This window comes from Phyllostomus hastatus, unplaced genomic scaffold (genome assembly GCF_019186645.2).
Source record: "Phyllostomus hastatus isolate PE091 unplaced genomic scaffold, TTU_PhHast_1.1 phas_contig_34, whole genome shotgun sequence".
Lineage (NCBI taxonomy): Eukaryota > Metazoa > Chordata > Mammalia > Chiroptera > Phyllostomidae > Phyllostomus > Phyllostomus hastatus.
This window is the reverse complement of record NW_025333857.1, coordinates 34,485,369-34,511,107: the sequence shown is the minus strand read 5'-3', so window position 1 is coordinate 34,511,107 and position 25,739 is coordinate 34,485,369. Positions and strand designations below refer to the sequence as shown.

Below are 25,739 nucleotides of genomic sequence, written 5' to 3'. Positions count from 1 at the left end.
GTCCAGTGGCACAGCCTCCCTTATTACTCAAGCTGGATATTCAAGTTGAGCCCTTTGTGTGGGCTGAGCACTTCCTTCTCTTGTAGTTGAGGCTCGGTTGCTGTTGGCAGATCAATGGGAGGGATTTACCCAGGCCAGTCAGCTGCAAGGATTGGTTGTGACCACTTACCACAAATGTCCACTCTCCATGGAGGATCAACTGTGCAGGAGTGGGGTGGTGGTGCTCCGATGAGGTCTATAGCTGTCCACTGGGTGCATTGGCCCTGGGATTTCTCGGGTGGTGCAGTCCAAGGTCAGCACCCACCTGTGTTTTGTCTGGGGCACCCTTCTTGAACTATAAAGCAATCTGAGATGGCTGCTACTTGTGCTGGCTTGGAAATTCCCATGTGAAGCCAAGCTATGACTCTAATCTGGCTGCAGCTAGGGCTTGCTGAAGCCAGCTCTTGCTTGATAGGATTTAGGATCCAAGGCCAGCCATTCATATGGAAAAGCAGGTTGGGTGGCCCCATAACCTGGGTAAGGTAGAACCTCTATGGATCTCCAAGTTGGGTCACACCATGTTAGCCAGGTTGATGGAGTCTCAGATATGGCACCAGCCTACTGGTTCTGTGGAGGAGGGCTTTGCAAAGAGACAATGGCCTCTGCTTGCTCCGATGCCACACACTTCAGTTTCTCCTTGTACACCATTGGTGCCCTTCGAGCTGCTACCCTGGTGCTAGAGCTCAGAGGGAGTGAGTCTGAGTAGGTAAGTCTGTGTGTGAGTTCCCCAAGAGGATCTGCTTAACAGCCTCCTCTACCAACTCAATCCTCACTGGTTTTCACAGCCAGAAGTTGTGGGGACTTACCTTCCTGGTACTGGAATTCTGGGCTGGGAAGCCTGGTTTGGGTCTGAGACTCCTCATTCCCAAAATATCACTCTTGAATTTTTATCCCCACATGGGTGTGGGGCCAGCCCATTTCACATCCACACTCCTCCTACCAGTCTGGATGGATGTAATTTCTTTAATGCCGTAGTTGTCAGACTTCCATTGAACTCAATTTCTGACATTCCTGAGTGATGGCTGTTCTGTATTTTAATTGTAATATTAATGTGGTATGTGAAGAGGTGAGCCATGTCTGCCTATGTTGCCATCTTGACCGGAAGCCCTAGACCAGCATTTTTGCTTTCACAAAGGCAGCCAGTTGTTCGGCACCCCAATCCCATACATATCCCTTCTTCACTGGGTGATGTAATGGGAAAAGGCATTGTGCTAAATGGGGTATGATTTCCCCAATACCCCAGAATTCCTGCAAAAACCTGTACCTCTTTTAATTTTTTTTTTTGTATGGGGTAGGCTTGAACTTGGTCTATGACAGCCTCAGGGACAAACAGGTCTTACGCAACCATACAATTTCCAAAAACTTTATTGCAATGCCTATACCTTGACTTTTCTGCAGATTTACTGTCCATCCTCTTTGTTGCAGGTGGTCCAGCAAAGGCCACAAGGTTTTCTGCAATAGAGGCAAACATTCAGGAGTTAACATTATGTCATTAATATAACAAGCGCATTTCACAGAGGTCAGGAAGGAAAACAGTGAGAGGTTGGGCTATGTAAATAGCTTTGAGGGAGCTCCTGGAAAGTATACCTCAAGTGGTAAACACATTTTCTAACACCTTCTTTGTGGCAGAGGAAGTCTTTAATCCATGCAGGTAATAGACATATAACTGCAGAACCTATTGGTGACCCATACTAAGTGGCAATCGAATGAAGTTCACTGGGGTGCATGAAGAAATGCACAAATTGATAAATGGGGTTTGCCAAGGTGCATGGAGGAACCAAGCAGCCATCTTGGATTCCCTATAGGTCCAATTGTTCATTTATTTTAAGGCCATGGTTTACCCATGTTAATTACTCTGATTCAGGAGCAGAGTGCTGTCATGTTAGAAGGACATCAGGATGGCAAAACTCTGGCGATGAAGGGTCATCTTTGCAGAAGCAGAATGGACTTCATGCATATGTGCCACAATCTTTACATATTTTGTTGCTGCTGCCTTTTTATGAAAGGCAGCTAAGGCATTTCATGTACAGAAGAACCTCATTATTGCTGCGGTTCTTTTAACACATAATTATTGCTTAAGGTTTGCCTAAAAACCTTTTATTCTACTTACATCTATTTAATTAGTTCTTTTTTCATTCCTCTTTTTTTAAAGAGAAGCGTGCCCTGATGGTGTGGCTCAGTTGGTTCAGCATTGTCCCGTAAAGCAAAGGTTTGTGGATTAGGTTCCCAGTCCTGGCACATGCCTGGGGGGTTGCTTCCTAGTCAGGGTGTGGTCCAGAAGTAACCAACCAATCAATCTTTCTCACTTCGGTGTTTCTCTCCCTCTTTTTCTTCATCCCTTCCTCTCCCCCTAAAACAAATAAATAAATGAAATCTCTTTTTAAAAAAGAGCAGCTCAATGATTTTGGAGGTTGGTTAGTACAATACAGAGAACATAGGGGGAAAGTACAAATTGGCACCTAAACCAATGCTAGTACTCTTTTCATTATGATTATAATTAAGGATATTATTGATTTTTGTTATTCACTTTTCTCTAGAAGTCAAAACTTGAACTTGAGATATATGCACGATCTTATACAAAATACTTTTCCTAAGCAACATAACTTTTTAAAATATTGGAAACTCAATATCTGCGCTGATTTGTATTTTGACTTAATGGAACAAGAAGAGAAAACATTAAAGTAAGGAAGGTTATACTGATAATAAAGCTCTTAAAGTTAAAAAAAAGTCTTCCCCTCCCTTTGTAAATATTTACCACAGGCTACATAATGTCCTGAGAGTATTCATTATGTGAAAAATGTTAATCACAGCTTTAAGACCTTGCTTTGGCAGAAACTAATGGGAAAGCAATTCAGAGATAAAACTTCATCTTTGTTTTCAAATATGTGGTCTTAATTTTTCTCTCTTTTTCTACTCTATATTTTTATTGTTTATTCTATTACATTTGTCTCCATTTTTCCCTTTTGCCTCCCTCCACCCAGTCCACACTTCTAATTTTTCTTCTAAAAGAAAAAGTTTAAATCGGTTTACTATAACTACATCTGAACCATTAATTTTTGTGGCTTCCAGGTAAAGTCTAGCACTTTGTTTATACAAAGTCTATGAGAAGAGGTCAGTGGAGGCCACATAATCTTAAATCCTGATGTCATCCATTCAAGTCCTTGGCACAACCCCTCTGCAGTAAGAGCTCAGCATGCCTGGGTATGCCACTGGTGATCTTCAATAGAAGTTAGTTTCAGAAACTGGAAGATTTCTGCTACAGTCATGAACTCTTTAACGTCTTGTTTGTCAGGCAAAATTAGCAATCTAGATTTCCTCAGGTCCTCATGGGCTAACATTTTATACAGTTCTTTTCTAGTTACAGAAATCCTTTCTCTGTACTGTCCACAACTATCATAAACTCTGTGTTACCACAGTAAGTGTTCAGGAAGAATGAAGAGATTCTTGGCTACCAATATGCCACATTAGGAAATGTGAATTTTTTTATCATTATCTCTTCTACATTACTTCCCATTTTAAGGGATGTATGTACTTCATTCATAGAAAATTGGTAAAGGATGGTAGTTTTTCCTGCGTTATCCAGCCCAACATTGATAACTTTGAGCTCCTGGTGATTGAACAGTCTCCCTGTCCTGGTGAAGTGAATTCCCCTTCTCAGGCAGCCCACTGCCTCCAGCCATCGGCTCAGGCCAATGGGGAGGGGAGAGAGCTCCAGTCAAAGCAGCCTCTGCTGCTGCTGCTTTGGCGCTGGCCACCTGGCACTTCCTAGGAACCCGTAGGAGGACAAAGAGCAGGGCATCTTGCTATGGGGTGAGGTCCCACCGATGCTGCCAGAGCACTTGCCTGGCTCCAGGACACGGCCACTGCGGCCACTGCGTTGTCTGCCACCTGCGATGAGCCTTGTGGGCCACCAACCTGCCCCAGTTGCTAGAGGCAGGGGTATTTTATTAGTTCTTAACAGTTATGTTTAGGTTATCCACAAAAACTTCATGAGAAAACCAGCTATCATGATGTTATTGGTTTTGCTGATAAATTTATAAACGTAGGTCTTTGTTTTCTAGTCAGAAAACTTGTTACAATATCTTATCAGGAGCAGACCCACAGTCCAAGAAAACTTTGCCTTTTTAACAGAGAAAAAGATTTTGCATCAGCTTACTTTTTATATTTAAATCTAGCACTTAATTAAATCCATTGTAATCTTAGTGTAACCACACATTAAAATTCTTCTCAAAGATTTCTTTTCCATAAACCTTCTACAACTTTCTCCTTCCTTTCTCCCTTTCTCTCTCTCTCTCCCTCCCTTCCTCCTTCCCTCCCTCTTTTCCTCATTCCTTCCCTCCCCTCCTCTCTCTTTTTGCATTCAGATGTTGTCCTGTTTTTCCTTTTTCCATTTCTGAAATAACCAGCCTCACTTTAGGACAAAATTACTTTCTTTTCTCTCAAAAATATATTTCTATGACTATACTTTCTATTACTGAAAACATATATTATTTTCCCTTCACCTTAATTAGAATTCTTAACCCTTAGATAACTGTTTAATTCGTTATCTGTTTTAATTAAACCAACAAACTTAAACTTTTATTTACTAAAAGTTAATTTTAGATCACATGAACTTGAAAAGCATTTGATTTAGTTTCTGTTATATTTTTGAGAATTTATATAAGCATTTCTTTGTTTAGGCCAATTAGAGTTTCTTTCCAAATTAGGAAGCCATCCAGAAGTTAAACACACACACACACACACACACACACACACACACAAATGCAATACATATCTAGACACAGTGAACATGCCAAAAGATGCAAACAGAGACCTCGTGGCTTCCAAAAAATAAGTGGAAATAGTTCAAATGACCTTTACTCCTTTTCTTTTCCAGTCTGAGTTTTGAAACTTCCCCATAACTCAGGCACAGTCCTGAGACAGGTTGGTTTCCTCCAGATCTGCAATAAATTCCCTGGCATCATAGATGTCTTGTCCCACTGTCTGCAGAATCTTTGCTTTCATTCCTGCTGTAAAAGTGGCCCCAGAGCATAGATGGCCTGGCACATACCCAGCTCTCTAAGAATTCGCTGTATTTCTTCCATAGATTCCGAAGGATCCACTTGCCCAGGAAGAGCTCCATCATTTGTGCAGGCCTTCCTGCGGGACAGAATGACCCAATTTATACGGGAATAGATTCTATATGGCTGCCTTGAATTCCTTGGGCACCATGTAGCCACTGCCAAAGGGCAGAGTGTGTAGTGATGTTACTAATTTTTTTCTGATTTCTGCCCCATGAGAGAAATACCACCTCCCCATGTGTCCCACCGCTACATTAGCCAGGCAGAAATACAAAGTTGGCCCAATCTGGCTTAGTCACAAGTGCTTGGGCCCTATGTCTGTGGCTGCTTATGTTCTGCATTTGGCAAAGCTACACGCTAAAGCTGGTTTCCAGTTTATAGCTTTGCTCTCCAATTCCATTAGCCAGTCCTGATGCTAACAGAGTTGTAGACATTCCAATATCTTTTTCTATTTTCAGTTTTTCCTCTAACTTTTATTTTCCTTTAACTTCTAACCTGGGCTTCTGCCTTTAGCCCACAGCGGTGGACATGTTTTGCTGACCCATAATGTGTAATGCATAGTTCCTCAACATCAAGACCAGCCAGCATTTTCAGGGCTTCCCTCTATTCATTCGGCAGTCCACATGCACCTAGCATATGGGCCACCCCTGCCCACAAAAAGTAGATGGCTAACCATGGATTCTCTCCATAGCTGTCTCTTTCCCAAGGTCCATTTCTTCAGTCTCCTGGTTCGCTCTTCTCCACAGCCAATCATACTAATAAACATAGTTTATCCTAATGACCTCATTTTAACTCGATTGCCTCTATAAAAGAGCCTATTTTTATTTTTAAAGATTTTTATTTATTTTAGAGAGGGGAAGGAAGGGAGAAAAAGAGGGAGAGAAACAACAATGTGTGGTTGCCTCTCATGTGCCTCTTGTTGGGGACCTGGCCTGTAACCCAGGCATGTGGCCTGACTGGGAATCAAACCAGCGGCCCTTTGGTTCGCAGGCCGGTGCTCAATCCACTGAGCCACACCAGCCAGGGCAAGAGCCTATTTTTATATAAAGTCACATTCTAAAGTACTGGGATTGTTACACCAAAGCACACCCACATATCTTTTTTTGGGGGGGGCGACACAACTAACAACAAGGATAGTAGAAACTTGACAAAGCACAAGAGAGGATGGATGGTTAGTGGGCACTGTCTCCCTAGACACGCACCGTGATCAGCAGGCAATTCCACTACAGGCTTTCATAAGTTAAGGCAGGTGATAGGACAAAAAAATGAAACAGGATCATTAGAAAAGTAGAGACTTTTAATTTGGGGGTTTGTTAGTGTTCCAAGATTCCTCTTTCCAAGTGGGCAATAAAAAATTGGACATTGGTAGCAGAGGGATCTTCAGGTGATAGTTAACTAGAGCATATTGAACTGTGGGATGTCATGTCTGGGAGGTGCCGCAAACAGAGTGGCCATGTTTTAGCATGTAAATTGATAGTTCCCTGCTATGAGACCTGACTTCAGATTACCACTGCCTTTGTTTCCTTTATGCTTCTGAAAAGAAAGTGGTGGCCCCTCAAAGTGAGGGTTGTGAACTAGAGATGATAATATACCATGATGGGTTGGACAAGGAGTTTCTCACGGTGCCTTTTCTTCTTCACGTGGTGAAAAAAAAAAAAGGAAATGTTTATTTCTCATTTTCTTTCTGGGCTGTCCAGAGAAGCTTGGAAATATTACTCTACAAAAGCCTGACAATCCTCATCTCTGTCCAGATAAATGGAACTGAACCAATAACAAATCCAAGCTTGAAATAATTTTCTTCAGAAGAATACATGTAAGAAACTACCCCTTAGTAGCCTCCAAGTACTGGGACTCATTAAGATCTGTATACATTAAAAAAAAAAAACCTTGTTATACCCATTTTTCTCTGCTGAAAAACCAGCCGTTCCTTTCCATTTTGAAATCATTAGGCTGACCTTGAGAGTTGGCACAGTATTTAAAACCATGTTAGATCAGGAATACGACATTTACAACATCCAGGGTAAAAGGGAGTTCTGACACAGAAGACCTGAGAAAATAATGGGAAAGGAAGAAAGGGACAGGGAGGGCAACCAATGAAAAATTAAAGCACTATTTATGTTGCCCAGTGTTACCAATGGTGTCCAGGTACTGTTTCATTTTTGATTGTTTCTCCTCCTACAAACTCAAACTCCTTACAGACTGGACAATGCTTTATTCATCTTTGTTTTCCCAGCACCCAGCAGGATACTGGACAAACAGTATGTGTTCAGGAAATATTTGTTGGCCTGAATCAAACCACAATGAACATTCTAAAATTTAAATTTCATAGGTAACCTCTGGGCAAAGGTATATTTATGGACAGAAGACTTTCATAGACAAGTTTTTAAATTAAATTGTGAAAAATATAGACTTATGGGCCCTGCCCTAGAAATTGTAATCCAGATGGTCTGTTGGGGGGCGGGGGTGGGGCCTGGGAATCTGCAGTTCCAATAAATGCCTTGAGTGTTTTTGATACAGTTTGGGAACCAAAGGCATCTTGTAAACTAACACATCAGGTCCCTTAGGCCCTGGTATCACACTATTACTTTAAACTCTGTTTCTTGAAGCTTGATCCGAAAATAGTATATGACCATTCTAACATGGGAATTTACCACAGAGATTAAAGCTGCAGTTGGCAGTTACAGACGCTTCTTCCAATGTCCGGTCTTCTCAGTGGGTCTGCAGGTTTCCGACCGCCCCCAGTCTGCAGTGCTGTGAGAGACCTGCCATACCGGGGAAGGTGCATGGAGGGGAACACCAGTCAGGAGGTGTTTACTTGCCTTGGAGGGGCTTCAAACCTGTTAACTGCTTATGGATCATTAGCATTATGAAGGAGATAAGTCAAGAGGGGAAAGGAGATTAAATGTGTTAATAGAAAAAAAACTAATGAAATGTTAATACACACATTCGATGTTCAAGTTTTGTAATGCAGAAATGTTCATTAGCCGTGGCCAGGTGGCTCGGTTGGTTGGAGCGCCGTTCTGTACACCAAAAGGTTTCATGTTTGATCTCTGGTCAGGTCACATACCTAGGTTTGGGGTTCCATCCACCCAGCTAGGGGATGCATCTGGGAATCAGCCAACTGATGTTTCTCTCTTGCTCTAAAATAAACAACAACAATAACAACAAATAATAAGTATATACCCAGGTGAGGATTTAAAAGAAGAGATGTTCATTAAAACTACAGGGAGGCCCTGACTGGGTAGCTCAGCTGGTTAGACCGTGCTCCGGACAGGCCGAGGTTGCGGGTTCCGTCTCCAGTCAGGGCACACACAAGAAGCAACTGGAGAAGGCCCCAGTTAGAGGAACAACAAATCGATATCGATGCCTCTGTTTCTCTCTGTCTCCCCCTTCTTCTTTCTCTCTAAAAATCAATTCTCTAAAAAACCAAACCAAACCAAACCAAAACAAGCCGCATTGAGAAACGGGGGTGGGGGAACATCTGCTAACTGTGTCTCAAATGTGAACTCATTGGGAAGACATTAAACTAGACTCAATAGGTAAGTAACCCTAATTTGAGGTCAATTATCAGAGATGAAGTGTTGCATTGTTAATTAAAAACACTTGTAATAAGTGAGCATCACTCCTGCCAACATACTGGGACTCACCCATAGTCACTGACCACAGCCTTTATCAAGACAACCTAGCCAGAGAACCCACAGAAAATAACAAAACGGGAAAACATTTGCGTGGTATTTTACAGATTCCTCTGTTTTCAGTATAACCTCTGAGGAAAGTGGGTTATTTGCTGTCATTTCTAGTGCATAGATAAGTGAACTCGGACCCAGAGGGCTCACCTGACACACCCAGTAAGGCTACATCTCCGGAGTCCTCCCTCACTACACTGACGCACTCACAGAGCGCAATACACCACCATAAAATATTATCTGGGATGAGAGTCTACATCCCATTTGACCCACACTGTATTCCTTTGATTTAGGTAAGCTCGGAATCACTTCCTCTCTACACAGAAGGTAACTGACGCCGAAAAGTATTGTGACAGATGTACGGAGCTGTAAAAGGCAGCGTGTGTAGGTGGAGCCCAGCTCTGACTCCACAAGTCGGAAGCGCAGATAAGGCTTTGGTAGCGGTGCCTGCAAGTCAAAGATGAGAGCCCGACCTTCGGGGGAGCGCTCGCAGGTAAGCGGGACTGTAGCGAGGGTAACGCAAAGGGTCTTAGGCGATTTACCAGCTCTGAGCCCAGGGCCCTGAGTGCCTGTGTGTGGGGCCAGTCGCACTAGTATCTAACTAGGATCTGGAAGAGCTAAGATTTATCTGGAATTTCCAATAACATGGGGCGTGTACTAAGGGGCTGGTCCCCGGTTCTGGGAGCTGGAATGGTGCCACCGCTTTAGGGGTTAGAGCGGAAACCTAACGGGGTCCGAGGTTCAGCTTAGGCGGCGGGGACAAGTCCCCGGAGAGGAGGCAGTTCTCGGGTTCCGCTCCGGCCAGCAGCAGAGGAGGCGGAACGCGGTGTGAGCCCGAAGCCGGGAGGAAGAGAAGGTGGAGTTCGGAGCGGCCGGGGCACTGGCCCAGCGTGCCCAGCGCCGAACTGCGGGAGCGATGAGAGTGCCAGGCAAGGTAAACGCCGGCCCCACCCCCACCCGCCGCTCGGTCCCCTACCTGGAGCCGTGGGGAGCTCGCAGCCTCAAGTTCCACGCCGGGCTCTCTCCACTGCTGGCGCCGAGCGCAACAGGAAGTTCTGGGGGCTTGGAGAGGGACGGCAACCATGGCTGCTGGGGACGCTTGGGGAAAAAAGTGAGCTTGTGGAGTTAGGGAGAGGAATGGAGATCCGGCTTATGCCTGGGTCTCTGGTAAGGTGGCCGAACCTCAATCTGGCTATCACTTAACCTATTTTGTCTGGACTAGCACACAATATGTGTAAGCACTACTTATTGAGCACATTGTATTTTAGGCATAGTACAAGGTGCTGGATCACTTGAATTTCCTTTCCGAGGTCCCCCACTACTATGATCTTAGTCTAGCTACTTAACCTCTGTGTTTTGGCTTCTTCATCTGGAAAATGGGACAATAGTTATAATTTGAGGATTTAATGAGATACTATATATGCAGTGCACTTAGAATAATAATGCCTAACACATTTAGCAGGTTGCAAGAGTTTATGATTGTTATTATTTCATCCTGTCAATAATCTTGTCAATAATACTAGGAGGTCTACATACCATTGTCCACTCCCCCTCCCCTGTCCTCCATTGGTTTACCGGAGGGGAGAAAAATGAAACTGAGGGAGAAAAACAGAGTTCACATTTGAACCCAGGACAGCGGTTTAAAACACTAAGAGCATGGATATTCTATCTATACACATGATTTTAATCATTCTAGGGAGAAGGTAGGTCATCCTTAATTGTCATAGTGGAAACGGAGTGCTTCAATTTCTTTCCCCCTGTATGCAAATTTTGTTGTTTCATTTTTCATCTGCTTCATATTTTTCCACTACTGATAAAGCGTTAGATGTTCTGCCCTTCCTGGAATCTGAGTTTAGCTTTATGAATCCGTTCGACTGTGTTTTAGGTCTTTCCTTTGCCCCCGCCCCACTCACTTGTAAAACACTTATCCTCAGAATATAGTTATCTCATAATTTTTAGTTAGGTCAGTGTTTAGTTAGGTCAACATTATTATGCCTTCCTGTACATTGTGAAGAGTTGAGTAACTTTGATTTTCCTCCAGAGTGTTCCTTTTGTGTGTGCTTGCAGAGTTTTCTATGGAGTTTTCACTAATTTAACTGCAAGTTCTTCGATAGTTACCTAAATCTCTCACAAGGAGCCAGTTAGATAACTAGCAAATTTAGATAACAGCTTTAATTTCATCTTCTGGAATACAGCTTTCTGACTTGCTTTGGCCATCTGCACTGGGTGCTCTTCATGTTCGATGAACAGCTGTTATTTTGGGCTCTCTTCGCAGTTATGTGGGGGATTTCCTTTACTTCTCCGTTATTCAAACAGAAAGTTTTCTTTCTACCCCTCATCCTCATCCCCCTCCAATCCAGAGGTAATCAAGCTGTTGGAATTGGAGGTATATTACTACATACATATGTATTTGTTGTTTGATTTTTGCATTTGTTTTTACATAAAGAGAATCACACTGAATATGTTGATACGCAATGTGATTCCTTTAAAAATAGCTCCTGGAGATCTTTCCATGTCAACGTATATTGATGCTTTCTTGAATGACATGCTCAGATGAACTGGATCAATGAAGATCATGCATATAGCATTTTCTTAATACTATTATGCTTTTCCCTTCATGACCAATCATTCTTCCAGATCCATTCAGCCAACACATAATTACTGAATGCCAGCCATGTGCTAGGTTCTGTTCCAGAACCTGAGGATATACAGTGAACTAAACTTTTATTTTTGAGGTGGAGAGGATGGTGAGATGCTTCTTTTTTTTATATAGTTTTCTTGCTTTTTATTTTTTATTATTTATTTATTTTTAGAGAGGCAAGGGAGGGAGATAGAGAGAGAGAGAGTGAGAAACATCAATGTGCGGTTGCTGGGGGTCATGGCCTGCAACCCAGGCATGTACCCTGGCTGGGAATCGAGAGATGCTTCTTGATGATAGAACTGAGCTCAGCTGCAGCTTTAGTTAGCTTGTTTTCCCTCTCATGCAGTACAGACATTATGAAATCAAGTCTCTCTCTCTCTTTCTGTCTGTGTCTCTCTGTTGGTGGGAAATCACGGCCATTGCCAATTGAGCTATATAAGTTGTGTGTTACCAGAGCAACAGAATTATACCCCTGAGATATAGAAATAGATTTCCTGAGTGGATAAACAAAATGTGGTATATATCTATATATGCATGTATATATGCATATAATAGAGCATTATTCAGCCTCCAAAAGTAAGGAAATTCTGACACATGCTATAACCTAGATGAATTGGGAGAGGGCATTATGCTAAGTGAAATAGCCCATCACCAAAAGATACAGTATGACTCCACTTATGTGATTTATTTACAGTAGCCAATTCATAGAGAGAAAAGGTAGAATAGAGGTTGCCAGAGGCTGGGTGGAGGGAGAATGGGAAGTTTAATGGGCATGAGGTTTCAGTTTTGTAAGATGATAAAACACATTTATATATGTTAACAACACCAAACTGTATTCTTAAAAATGGTTAAGATGGTGAATTCTGCATTATGTGTATTTTACCACAATTAAGGGAAAAAAGATTTTTACACAAAATCCGTAATGTGATTTGTACTGTACTTTGAATACAGTGATTGAACCTACTACATTCAGCTGGGTTCAGCCTTTGCCTGGAATCCATGACTTTTTTGGGTTGTGTGGTGGGATAGCAGTGGGCTGCTCTGGAAATTTCCTTCTCATGGTCTTGGCACCAGAACTTTTAGTGGGTCCCCTGTTGGGGGCAGCCCAATGCTGTTTCCCCTTTCTCTTCACAAGTGTTGGTATTTCTATATCTCTGGGGAATAAGGTCCTCAGTTATTTATAGATAAACTCCGAGACTATTTTGGAGTGACTATTTCTGAGTGACATGTAGTTGGGAGCAGCGAGAAGGGGTCATTGTGTTTGTCTCAGAGTTTGCATTCTTTCTCAGGGTTTGGAAGCACGAGTCTCTTCAAGAGCATCCCTGTCCATTTTGCTTGGAAATGAAGATGTTTACTTGGTAGTAGGGACAGGTGCTTTCCCAGGCCGTGGTTCTTCCTAATTTTTCCACATTTGCCCTGTATGCTGGCTGTGGATGTTGAAATGGTCCAGGACCAGATAAGGGTCATGTATTTGGGATTGTGACTGTGCTGGGTACCTTTTCTGGAGAGATAAGCCTGGTGAATTTGAACGTTCTTTTTTTTCCACCTCTTCCTAAGCTATGTGTGGCCATCATACAGAATTTTCTTTCAGGCAGACTCAAAGCACACTGGGGCGAATGACTGTGGGCAACCCAAGTTCTCTTCTCACTTTACTGATTGTGAACTTGGAGAATTTTTCTTTAAAAAATTTGTTTTTAATTTAAAGATTTTAAAAATTTATTTATTTGTAGAGAGAGGGGAAGGGAGGGAGAAAGAGAGGGAGAGAATCATTGCTTGGTTGCTTCTCATTCGTCCCCAACTGGGGACCTGGTCTGCAACCCAGGAATGGGCTCTGACTGGGAATTGAACCAGTGACCTTTTGGTTTGTAGGCTGGTGCTCAATCCACTGAGGCACACCAGTTAGGGCAATTTTTTTTAATTTATTGATTTTTAGAGGAAGAGGAAAGAGTGTGGAGGGGAGAGATTTGTTGTTCCACTTAATGTATGTATGCAGTAGTTGATTTTTGTATATGCCCTGACCAGGGATCGAACCTACAACCTTGGTGTATTGGCATTGTTCCCTTCCAAATGAGCTATTTGGCCAGGGACTGGAGCTTCTTATAAAAGGTCATTTTTGATGCAAGCAAACCACCTATCCCAGGGGAGAAAACATCCCTGACTGTTAGAAACTTGTGTTTTCTGTAACAAGTCTGCCAGGTGACCTTGGAGGAAACATACTGTTGGGATTTTTCTCCCCCGCTCTGTGTACAAGTTTAACATCATTCTCTTTATTTTCCCAGCATTGAGGTGTATTCAGATATGAGCCAGGAGGTCCCACTCAAGTTGCTCACACAAACCAAAGGGACTTAGGTTTAGGCAAAGCTTTGCTTACGCTTAGAAAATCAGAGGATGTGAAAACCATCTGCCATTTTTGGAAAACCTAGCATGTTTTTAACTTTCCCTTGGTTGCAACTGAAAAAAGAGCAGGTTATAGTAATGATAAACCCTCTAGAGATGTTAGCAGGGAGGTAGAAGAGTAATGAAAGGAACCAGAAGTCAGAAAAGGTAGTTTTACTGATGGCTACAGGCTCTCCTGGCCTCAGGTAAGTTACCTCCCTTTCCTTATCTATAAAGCAAATGGCCACCTCTTTCTGAGAAGTGTGGAGTGTTGAGTCAGAGATTCCTTTGAAGATCTGCTGACAACAATAGCTCAGGGGCCGAAAAACTCAAACTAGAGCGGAGACCCTGCCTGGGGGCGTCTAAGGTGAGCTGGTTGGTGTGAGCTGTATCAGTGAATGGCTGTCCACCTGGCCCCGTAGACTGTTCCCAGTTGGAATGCAAGTTTGTCATATTGTTTTTTCCCCCTTGTTAAAGAAAATGAAGATGTACAGATTCTTTCCCAAATGGGAAACCTCTTGGTCTTGGCATTTTACTAGTTGTTTCAGAGGATGAAACATATTTTATGAGTGGAACAAAGCATAGTTGTGGCCTGTTCTCTGCCTGTGGACAGAAATATATGTATATTTGGTTTCCACTGAGTTGGCTTTTCCCTGTTTCTTTATTTCTGCCTGTGCCAATCTCGTTTTTAAAATTTTTATTGAGACTTAATGAGATCTAATTCATACATCATATACTTCACCCATTTAATGTGTACAATTTAGTGGCTTTTGGTGCATTCAGAGTTGTACATTCACTACCACAGTCAGTTTTAGAACATGTTCATCATCCCAAAAGGAAACCCCCTACGCCTTAGCTGCCTGCCCCCAGTTTCTCCATCCCCACCAGCCCTAGGTCAGCACTGATCTACTTTCTGCCAGAATAGAGTTGCCTATTCCGGGCATTTTATATAAATAGACTTACAATATGCCTTTCATTGTAATTAGCTTCTTTTACTTAACCTAATGTTTTCAAGGTTCTTCTATGTTGTAGCATGTGTGACTACTTTATTTCCTTGTATTGCTGAATGATATCCCATTGTATGAATACAACACATTTGTCCACTTAACAGATGATGGGTATTTAGGTTGTTTCTGCTTTTTGGTTATTCTGAATAATGATGCCATGAACATTAGTGTGCAAGTTTTCGTGTGGACATTTGGTTTCATTTCTCGTGGGTAGATACCCAGAAGTAGACTGCATCTAATTCTATGTGGTGATTCTGTGTTTAACCTTTTGAGGAACTGTTTTTCAAAGCAGCTGCACCATTCAGCACTAACAATCTGTGTGAGTTCTAATTTCTGCCCATCTTTGCCAACACTTTTATCATCTGATATTTTGATAATAGCCATCCTAGTAGGTATGAAGAGGTATCTCATTGTGTTTTGGAATTGAATTTCTATAATAACTAATGATGTTGGGAGCCTTCCATGTGTTCACTGGCCATTTGCGCATCTTCTTTGCATACATGTGTATTCAGATCCTTTGTGCAGCAATGATTTTGGATTCAGCCCTTGAGATTTTTCTCCTGAGAAATACACTTATTCACCTCCACATGAAAGTTGTTATACAGTATCTAGAGGTTCATGGCCCTCTTGTTATCTCTGTATGGGTCTAAGGATACCCCTAGAAGGCATGCTATATAGTGGGGATTTTTCTGGGCATTTTATATACTTGATCTTATTTCTATCTACTAGGGACTTCACAGGATTTGTGTGGAGGATCAGAGACTCAGGAAAGTGATTTTATAAACTCTAAAACACTACACAACTTTAGTGATTGGTATAGGTGCAAGTTCTGCAAATAAATGATGGTGAAATGAAATTGTTAAGGGCATGAACTTGAATCAGACTGTCCCTGTTTGAATCCTAGTGTCATTTTTATGAGCTATTATGTTCTTGGGAAAATTACTCAACTTCTCTGACTCAGTGTCCTTATTAGTGAAATGGAGGTAATAACTGCCCCTACTTCCCACATGGGCGGAGTTAATTTAAACAAAGTGCTTTGCCTTGTGCAGGTGGGTGCATAGAATGTGCTGAATAAATTGTTAACCTGCTGCTGTAAACTGAATGTGTCTCCCAATTTCATATGTTGAAGCATAATCTACAATGTGATGGTATTTGGAAGTGGAGCCTCTGGCATGTAATTAGGTCTTGAGGGTGAAGCCCTCAAGAATGGGATTAGTGTCCTTTAAGAAGAGACACAGGAGAGATGGTATCTGTCTACCATGTGAAGATTCAGGGAGAAGGTGGCCGTCATAAACCGAGAAGAGGGCTCTCACCAGAACTTGAGCATGTGGGCATTCTGGTTTTGGATCTCCAGTTTCCAGAACTGTGAGAAGTAATTTTTTTTTTTTTTATAAACCACCCAGTCAATGTATTCTGTTAGAGTAGCCCAAACTGATTAAGATACCTATTGTTACCGTTATCTTACAGAATGGGGCAGCTTAATATCTTCTAGTGGAGCATCTTGGTCTTTGAATGTGAAAACATTTTTTTATGGAGAAAATAGATACCCTGTATTGATCTTTTAAAGGGTCAAGAGGTTTTTGTAAATTAAATCTTATAATATCAGAAAAGAGCATGTTCCTCCCAGCAGTGTTTAAGTCCCTCGGGGCCTATACAGACCCTTAGTTTAGATCAGTTAATGCTTTCTGACCATTGCCAGCACTCTTAGTGTCTGCTTTAAAGTGAGTTAGAAAACAGAACAAAATCCCAATCTTTGTTCTTATCTGGACTAGAGACACTCAGTTTTCTAAGCAGATAGTTTTGCTTTCTGACCATAGGGTCAAGCAAGTAGTTATTGTTTAATTAAGACTTGCCTTGGCTGGTGTGGCTCACTGGATTGAGCGCGGGCTGTGAACCAAATGGTCACAGTTTCAATTCCCAGTCAGGGCACATGCCTAGGTTGCAGGCCAGATCCCCAGTAGGGGGCACGCAAGAGGCAACCACACATTGATGTTTCTCTCACTCTCTTCCTCTCTCCCTTCCCCTCTCTAAATACAAATAAATAAAACATTAAAAAAAAATAAAACAGAGAAGAGGGTCTGTGGGGAGAGGGTTGGGCAGTGGGCAGGGGAGAGTAATGGGGGGAAAATGGGGACCACTGTAATTGAACAATAATAAAAAAATTTTTTTAAAGAGAAGAGGGTCCAGAGTATTAAAATTTCAACTCTTCTAGAATTAGCTAGAGTTTTGGCATAAAGCTTTACAGATTGGATCTTTGTTTTTGAAGAGAATAAAGAGGCAAGCCATTCAAGGTCCTGTTTTGGTTTCTTTCTTTTTTTTGAAGTGGTTATTTGTAAATATTTGCCAATTCTTTGTGTTGTGATTTATGGCATATGGACTTTTGACCTACATGATGTTAATCCAGATGGACTGTGATCGAAAACGTGCTTCTCTGAGGCTCAAACTCAGGACCTTCAGATTATGAGACTGACACACTGGGGCTGCACTAAGAAGGCAGGTTGGTTCTTGAGTTCCACACAGCCACAGCCCTTAGAGGGAAGCTGCATTCTTGAGAAGCAATTCTTACAGTGGAGACATTTCAGATAGAAACTGCATTTTGCTAACTGGTATTTGGGCTCAGCAAATATTGAGTGTGATGAGCAAGGCGGATAGATGAAGAACCAGGAGCCTTCTACCCCGAGGAAGCCCTTTGAAATCCTTTTCTGTGGGGACTTCTTTTTTCAAACTTTTTTTTAAATTGATGATTTAGACTAGAGGAAGGGGGAGAGAGAGGGAGAGGGAGATAGAGAGATGGATAGATGATAGATAAACACTGATGCGAAGGGGACACATGACTGGTTGCCTCCCATATGTACCCTGAACAGGGATCCAACCCACAACCTTTTGGTGTACGGGATGATGCTCCAACCATCAGAGCCACCCAGCCAAAGCTGTGCGGTCTTCTTGATGTCAGAGTTTGTTCTTTAAATTTAATTGAATGGAAAACTCTGTAAAGTCTAGGCCACCAGTAAGTTTCTGAGCATTACTGGGATTCCAATGTTGTCAGTTTCGTTCTCTGACCTACAAGCGATTTGTGTGTGTTGTGCATTGCATGTGTGTGCAGCCTGGGCTTTGTTTGAGAAGAATTTGTCATGACACTTGATACTTGACATATGACATGGGGGACCTTATTCAAGAGGGACTACTGCAGTAGGGGAAGAAAAAATTGGGCTCAACTCCCGTGAGGGACAAGTGGAGGTCTATGGCCAAGGAACAGGATTGGACGGTGGGGTTGGTGCATGGAAAGTGACTCAGAGGGTACATTAAGGCTGGGGAATTCTTGCTAGACCAACACAACAGGAGTCTTGCTGAAGGCAGGCCAGTGAGGTCATTACCAAGGGTGGGGAATTTTTACTGAAGGAACTCAGCAGCATTCTTGTTACAACTGGAGCGGGGGGGGGGCGGGGGGGGGGCGGGGGGCGGGGGGGGCAGGGCAAAGACAGAGGCCAAAACTGAGGCCTAGTCAGGAAGAGGGGTCCAGTCAGAAAGAGCTTGACTCCAGTTTGGTCAAGGAGGGTCTTTGTCAGCTTGCTTCTGGCGATGGCTAAGGTACGCTGTTCCCCCTTGGAATACAATCATTCAATATTGTAAGCCTTTGAGTGACACATTCTTAAAAAAGAAAAGCTGCTTTTATTTTGTTTAAATCCTCTTTTGTAATTGCCTTTTGGGTCATTTCAAGGTCTCTTCCTTATGGATAGAATATATTTCTTCTCATCTTACAATAGCAGGGGAAATCAAATACAGAAAAAACATCATCATAACCAAAACCCAGTGAAAATGGAAAGCTGTTCTGTAGCCTGACTCCCAGTGACTTAGAGAAAGGTGTTGTGTGGTAGTTGTGTTCCCCTTTCCTTCCTAAATTGGATTAAAATTATAGTTAGTTTATAAACAACAACATTGGAACTTGACAACAGTTAGAAGCAGAAGTTGGAAATTTTTTCCCTAGGAAATGATATTTTGCATCTCTGTCACTCACAGCATTCTCGGTCTCCCAGTGACAGACTTCTGATTCTCAATTTCCCGAACTACCCTCATGTTATTAAAAGATCTTTTTTTCCTCCTAGCATCTTAGCGGAATTAGTTATCCTGGATGTGATCTTATTTTTCTGGAAAAACAAAAACAAAAACTGATTCGTGCCCTATCCTAAATTTTTACCTTAAATTCAGATAAAAATCTTACAGAGACAGACTCATAGATGGAGAGCAGATGACAGCTAGTGGTGGGCTGGAGGGAGGTTAGAGGGTGGAGGGACTGAGCAAAAAAGGAAAAAGGACTCATGGACATGGACAACAGGGTGGCGATTGGTGAGGGGAGGGGTATGTAAGGGGACTAAATAGTAATGGAAAAACTATAATGAAGATGATATATTTTTAAAAAATTAAAAAACCCACAACATTTGTAGATAGAGAATTAGTAAAAATAAATAAATAAAGTTAACTGATTTGGGGCCTTAATTATATCTGCCAACTCTCTTCACAGCAAGACCTCAGTTAGTGTTAGATTGAATAACTGAGATGAGGTGTGTGTATGCTAGGGAGTGAGAAACTTGAGGACTCTCTTAGAATTCTGCCCGCCACACCATGAACCCCCCTTCAGCTGAAGAAAGATGCCCTTATGTGCACCTCCTTCCTCTACCATACTGAATATAGTGTTTTTCAGTTCTTCATGCTTTTCTTATATATGTATGTACCCTTAACCAATGTAGATTGTATTTGTTTTTTAGATTTTATTTATTTATTTTTAGAGAGAGGGAAAGGGAGGGAGAAAGAAAGGGAGAGAAACATCAATGCGGGAGAGATATATTGATGGGTTGCCTCTTGCATGCTCCCAACTGGTAGCGCGGCCTGAAACCCAGACATGTGCCCTGACTGGGAATTGAACCAGTGACCTTTCAGTCCACAGGCTGGCACTCAATCCACTGAGCCCCACCAGCTAGGGTGACTATATTTTTTTAACCATAAAAAAACATGTTTTAACATCCCACCCAATCTTAGATTTCTATTATTTTAATTCAAGTAAACATCTCAAATAGATTTTTAACAATTTAAGTCACAAATCTTAAAGAGGGAGATAAAAATCTCACATCAAGATACAAGATTTAAGGAAGAAAATAATACCCTGAGGAGATAACTGGTAGAAATCTCTTGAAAAAGAATCTGCCAAAACTGCATCCTGTGTATACAAATGTTTGGCACCCTGAGAGCTGATCCTTGGTCAGGTATACTTAGGGGAACAATGGGAAGTTTGTCCTCTCTACAGAGTCACGAGGGTGGTATGTGCTTATATTGTCAGAAAACATACTCTTTTCCTCCAATGTACTACTGTTGTTCTGTTGGATATGTTCTAGAAAACTATGATAAAATGCTCATGTATGTGCCCAGAACTCAGTAGGCACTGTGGATACTACAATGAACAAGACAATTCCCTGTCTTGTGGGGCTTAGAGTACCTGGGTCTAAACAGGACAAGACAAAAATCAATCAATCGATCAAATAAAAAAAAGCTGAAAAAAAACCCAAAAGAAAAAAAATAGCACATGACGGTACAGTATATGGGGGATAGCTGAAGACTCAGGGACAGACAGAAAGATATCCTGACTCAGAGATCCAGAAAGACTTTCCAGAAAGGTTTCTAGAAGATATGTTGTCTAAACTGGTGGAGAAAATGGAATAGAGAGTACTGTAAGAAAAGAAAAGCATATAGGGAACACCATGGGGTGTTCCCATAGTGTAAATTCTCTTCCCATGGTGAAGAGAGTTTAATGTTCTTCAGTAGATATAGAAGATGAGATTGAGACAGGAAGGGGCAAGAGACAAGGGGAAAGAGAGGGAGAATGAGAATGAGAATGAGAGAGAGAACAGCAGACTTTAGACGTGGTAGCAGTGGGCAATAAATCTTGTGAAGGACTTCTGAACTTTATTCTAAAGACAATGAGGGAACCACGGAATGTAAAGTTTTAAGTGAGAATGTTCTTTTTACTTTTTTTACTTTAAGAAGATTATAAGCTTCATTTCAGAGACTGGGTCAAAGAAGAGAAATTTGAAGGCAGAAAGATCATGGCAAAAATTCACTCTGACTTTAGGGTAGTGGCAATATAGATGCAGATTGGGCAGACGCAAGAATTGTTTACGAGGTAGAATCAATAGGTCTTGGCTGACTGAGTGGGAAGTAAGGCTAGGGAAAAATTAAGAGTGGTGCCCCGGTTTCTAACTTGGACACCTGGATACACTGGGGAACCCTTAGAGAATAAAAGAGAGGGGGCACAGGCTTGGGGGGATATGAAGAATACAGATTTACACAGTTTAATCTGAAGTAAGACTCTTTGTTTCTTTTTAAACCTGGTGAGGTGCATAGGGTGGGTGTTACTTACCTAGTCAGCTGAGCTGCGTAAAGATGGACGGACCGTCCACAGTCCGTGGGCAACAAAAATGCAAACCCCTGTCCTCTCACTTCTCCTTCTGTTTTCCCTACTATAACCTACCACTTTCCCAAGAATTTGTGACTTTTGTAGAAAATGATCATAAAGCCAGCATTCTTTTTAATAAAGTCGTCTGGTGTTCAGTTGTCTTTTTTTGCTCTTTGGTATTCGCATATGTATTTTCAAAGTTTTAACTTCTGAATATTAAAGCCATTTTAGGTGCTTAAGGAGATAATTGTTCTTCAGACAAAAAAGCTTTTTATATTTTATTATTATTTATTATTTTTAAATAGAAGAGGCTCTGACAAGTGTGGCTCAGTTGGTCGGGCACCGTCCCACAGATGGTTTTGGGTTCTATTTCTGGTCAGGGCACGTGCCTGGGTTGCTGGTTCGGTCCCGGTCAGGGTGTGTATGAGAAGCAGAGGATCGATGTTTCTCACATTGACATTTCTCTCCCTCTCTTTATCCCTCCTTTCTCATCTCTGAAAGAGAGAGAGAGAGAGAGAGAGAGAGAGAGAGAGAGAGAGAGAGAGAGAGAGAGAGAGAGAGAAAAATCTTTAAATAGAAGGAGTTGGGTCACCTCAAAATCTCTTCGGAAGGAAGTATTCATAAAAAATACTGTAGTTCCTTAAAATAATTAATATGCATTATATTCAGTCTATTTTCTAATGCTTAGATGTTGTTAGTGACTTTCCCTGGCTGGTGTTGCTCAGTGGGTTGAACATTGCTCCATGGACTGAAAGGTCACTGGTTTGATTCCAGTTCAGGGCACCTGCCTGGGTTGTGGGCTGGTGCCTGGTTGTGGGTATGCAAGAGGTAACCAGTCAATGTTTTTCTCACACATAAATGTTTCTCTCATTCTCCTTCTCCCTTCCTTCCCCTCTCTCTAAAAATAAATGAAAATAAAATAAAAGTTGTTAATAACTCATACCTTTTGCTTATAAATTTGTATGACCTCTATGGAGGGCAATGTGACAGTATCTGAATTAACTTAGAAATTTTATTTGTAGGTTTTACATGCGCTTGAAAGCTCTGCTGAATGTATTTTGGCTAAATAAATTATGGGACTTCCAGCCCCGGCTGGGTAGTTCAGTTGGTTGGAGTGTCATCCGTACGTGCAAAGGTTGTGGGTTAGATCTCCAGTCAGAGCACATACAGGAGCCAACCAATGAATGCATGAATGGGTGGAGCAGCAAATTGATGTCTCCCTCTCTGTCTGTCTCTCCTCTCTCCCTCTCTCTTTTCCTGTATCTCTCTAAATACCAATCAATAAAAAGAGATTATGAGGCTTCCATAAAAAAGAATACTGTCAGTCCCCAAAAGAATGAAGCAATTCTATTGTACAAAGATATAAGGACATCCAAGTTATTAATAAGTGAAGAAAAAGACAAGGTGCAGACCTGTGTGTATAATATACCCCTATGTAACTAACTGTATTTGGAGGAATACCCAACACACTGTAACAGAGTTTCCTTTGGGTGAAGGACACTGGATGGCTGGAGTACAAGACTGCAAGGGAGATTTACGTTTTCCCTGTATTACCTACTGTACCATATGGATTTTAAATCACTTGCAAAATTACCTATAAAAACATTGTGGCAGGGGACGCTGACTTACATGTAGCAGGAGTAGAAGAGGGAAGTCTTTGAATACAAGTTCTAAGTGCAGTGTTTGTAACATTAAAGCAGTTATAACATGGCAAATCTGTTTTGTTTGTTTTTTGGTCTGTGGCAATTACTCACACAGTTGTAAAAGGTTTACCTGAAGTGATTATGATTCTTTTATTTTTTAAATGGAAGTGGAGTGCCTATTTCTCAGTGCAGCTAAAGGAATGATCACGAAAATGTAAGCGGGAAATTATTCCAACAACCCCTGGGGTCAGTCACCCAGGGAGAACAAGATTTCTCCAGTTTGCTGATAGAGATTTTAAAAAAAAATCAGGTTAGAGAAGAAAGCAAATTTACTTTGTTCTTCTTCTTTCCTTCCTTTCTTTTCATTGCACCTTGCCCTGACTCACCCAATTGCCCAGTGATTCCCAATTACATTTATTTTTATTCTTATCCTTCACTCCAAATTCCTATTTGCTTAGTGTAATTGCCTGCAGACCCTCCTGTTCTGAGGCACACATTTTTAGATTAGCATATAAAGGACATTCCTGAAATATTGTGTGGCAGTTTTCTCTATAGCACGTCTGGTGGGGTACTATTGGTGTTCTCTGACTGTCTTACGCTTGGTAGACCCTTTATTGAGAGAACATCTCGTGTGCTTTTGCGATCTTTAGGACATACACTGTACCACACTGTTGTACTCCACGGTGCTGATAATAAAAAGGGACACCGTGACTGCACCTGTGTATCTCCTACCTTTCTGTATCTGGGTACTAGGAGCAAAGGAGAATGCTGAGCTTTGTAGCCTTCAGAGCTAACTGGGCTGGGACTTTCTGTAGAACATAGATAATAGGGTGTTGGACAGAATTACCAGGAAAGAAAGTTTGTCATCCACTCCTTGCCGCTGTAAGAAGAGGAAGACTTTTCTTCGAGGCTGAACCTTCTTCCTTGGCTGTCCATACTGTTTCTTTCCTTCCCCCGACCCCTACAGTCTCTAAAGTCATGTTTGTTCTATCATACATCTTCACCGTGTCTTTTTATTGACTCCTGTCATCTGCAAAACTCAATATAAAATAATATAAATATATATTATATATATTCTCAATATAAAATAAACTTTCTTTCAACTTTCCTATTAAACATCGTGTAAAAGACCTCTTGTGCTGGTATTAGGTAGAACCTGTTCTTCCTTTGTAAACAGGTAATAATAATTGTATATGTTACAGTTATGAATCTTACCTTAGTTCAAGCACATAAAGCAGTTAGCAGAGCCTTGGGCATATATGAAAGGCAACATTGATTTGGCTTTAGCTTTATATTGTTGATTTGTGGCTCTTGTTTTTAATATTGTTTCTCCCGAGGGTATCTTACACTAGCTGCTTGCTCTGTTTGCAACCTACTTCCTGCACCTCTTTCCATCTGTTTGTGCACCATGGACACAAATTGCTGTCTTCCTCTCTTTCTTGGAAGCATTAAACACATCTCAGTTTTTCTTTGAAATGTCCTACTTTTGTAATGCAAACTTAAAAAAAACCCTCACCTGAGGATATGCTTGTTAATGTTAGAGAGACTAGGGGAGAGAGAAATGTTGTGAGAAACATCGGTTGGCTGCCTCCTGCATACACTCTGACGGAGGATGGAATCCGCGACCTTGATACATGCCCTGACTAGAAATAGAACCTGCAACCTTCTCGTGTATGGGAAGATGTTCCAAGCCACTGAGCCCCACCTGGCCAGGGCGCAAACTTTTTTGTTTAAGAGAGAAACTTTCTCCCTCCTCGACTTCAGGTATCATGCCACCATCCTGATGAGTAACTGTTCCTTATTCTCTGAAGTTTTTCTTCTGCACTCTATGCTAGATGTTTCCAAAGGTTCTTTTATCTTCCCTATTCTCTGCTTCCCAGTGACTTCCTGGCTTCCCCACATGTTAACATGGGGGTCCTCAGAATTCTCCTGCAGTCTGAAATCTCTGCATTTCTACCCACCATGGGATTGCATCGTCACCTCTCAAATCCTTTGTCAGCTTTCAAGGACTTTCCTAAATTCCATATTCTTCATTCAGACTTCCTGAATACCTGCAGGCAGAAGGGACTTCTCCTTTTACAGAGTACCAAGCTTGTTCTTGTGCCGTATTTGACAGCTATTGAATATTACTTTAGCTCAAGCACATAAAGCTTTAAAAAAAATTTTTTTTGTAAACAAGTTCTTACCCTTTGGTGTTGGTATTTCGGAAACTATTTATCTATCTATCTATCTATTTATTTATTTATTTATTTTAGGATAATATGATATGCCAGTCAAGGTATTTTTAAATGTATGAATGGATGAATGGATAAAGGTATTCTTGGAGGTATCAGTATTTTAAAGGAAGAGTGGATAAATTGATAGAGTATTTCCTGCTTATGAGTTCTGAAGCCTTGATCCCACACTCGTCCTACCTTGGTGACATCAGTGGGAGGAAGAATGTGATATAGATAGACACTAAGATCAGCTTAAAGTTAAAAATGGAGTGCAGTCAAAATTGTCCTTTAAAAGTCCCTTACATTGCTCAGAAAGTATAGTACATGAAGATTTGATCTCTGCTTTTTGTCTGTGTTGGAACTTTCTTTAGTGAGTCCCAGATTAAACTGGATGTTGTAGTGCTATAGTGCCCTCCTTGAGATGTGGTGCCCAGACTAAGACATGCTATGTGCCTGCAGGGCCCGAGCGCAGCCAGGCAACAGGAAGTCCTGTCTCTTACTCACCCTCATGCCTGCACTCAGCCAGCCACCTGCCTGCAGGGACCACACTGTGGTACTCCATGCAGGGACCACACTGTGGTACTCCATGCATGGACCAGGGGCTCTTGAGGGGGTTTTGAGACTCT

At 41.7% G+C, this 25,739-nt stretch overlaps 1 protein-coding gene and 1 pseudogene across 7 annotated transcripts in view; one reads left to right on the top strand and one right to left on the bottom strand.

Annotated features, from left to right (window-relative positions):
- The window catches only part of TRPM6 (transient receptor potential cation channel subfamily M member 6), a 154,802-nt gene that overhangs the window by 18,348 nt on the left and 110,715 nt on the right, over nt 1-25,739 (top strand). Inside the window, exon 2 of one of the 7 annotated variants that reach the window (XM_045840456.1) lies at nt 9,079-9,278. The exons of 5 other annotated variants lie outside the window; for them this stretch is intronic. In XM_045840456.1, coding sequence (XP_045696412.1) covers nt 9,246-9,278 — 33 coding nt within the window. In that variant the 5' untranslated portion in view covers nt 9,079-9,245. Of the gene's footprint in view, nt 1-9,078; nt 9,279-9,571; nt 9,720-25,739 lie in introns of those variants that run through there. One more of the 7 variants, XM_045840458.1, reaches the window with a different exon arrangement.
- On the bottom strand, nt 3,075-8,750 carry LOC123819818 (annotated as a pseudogene).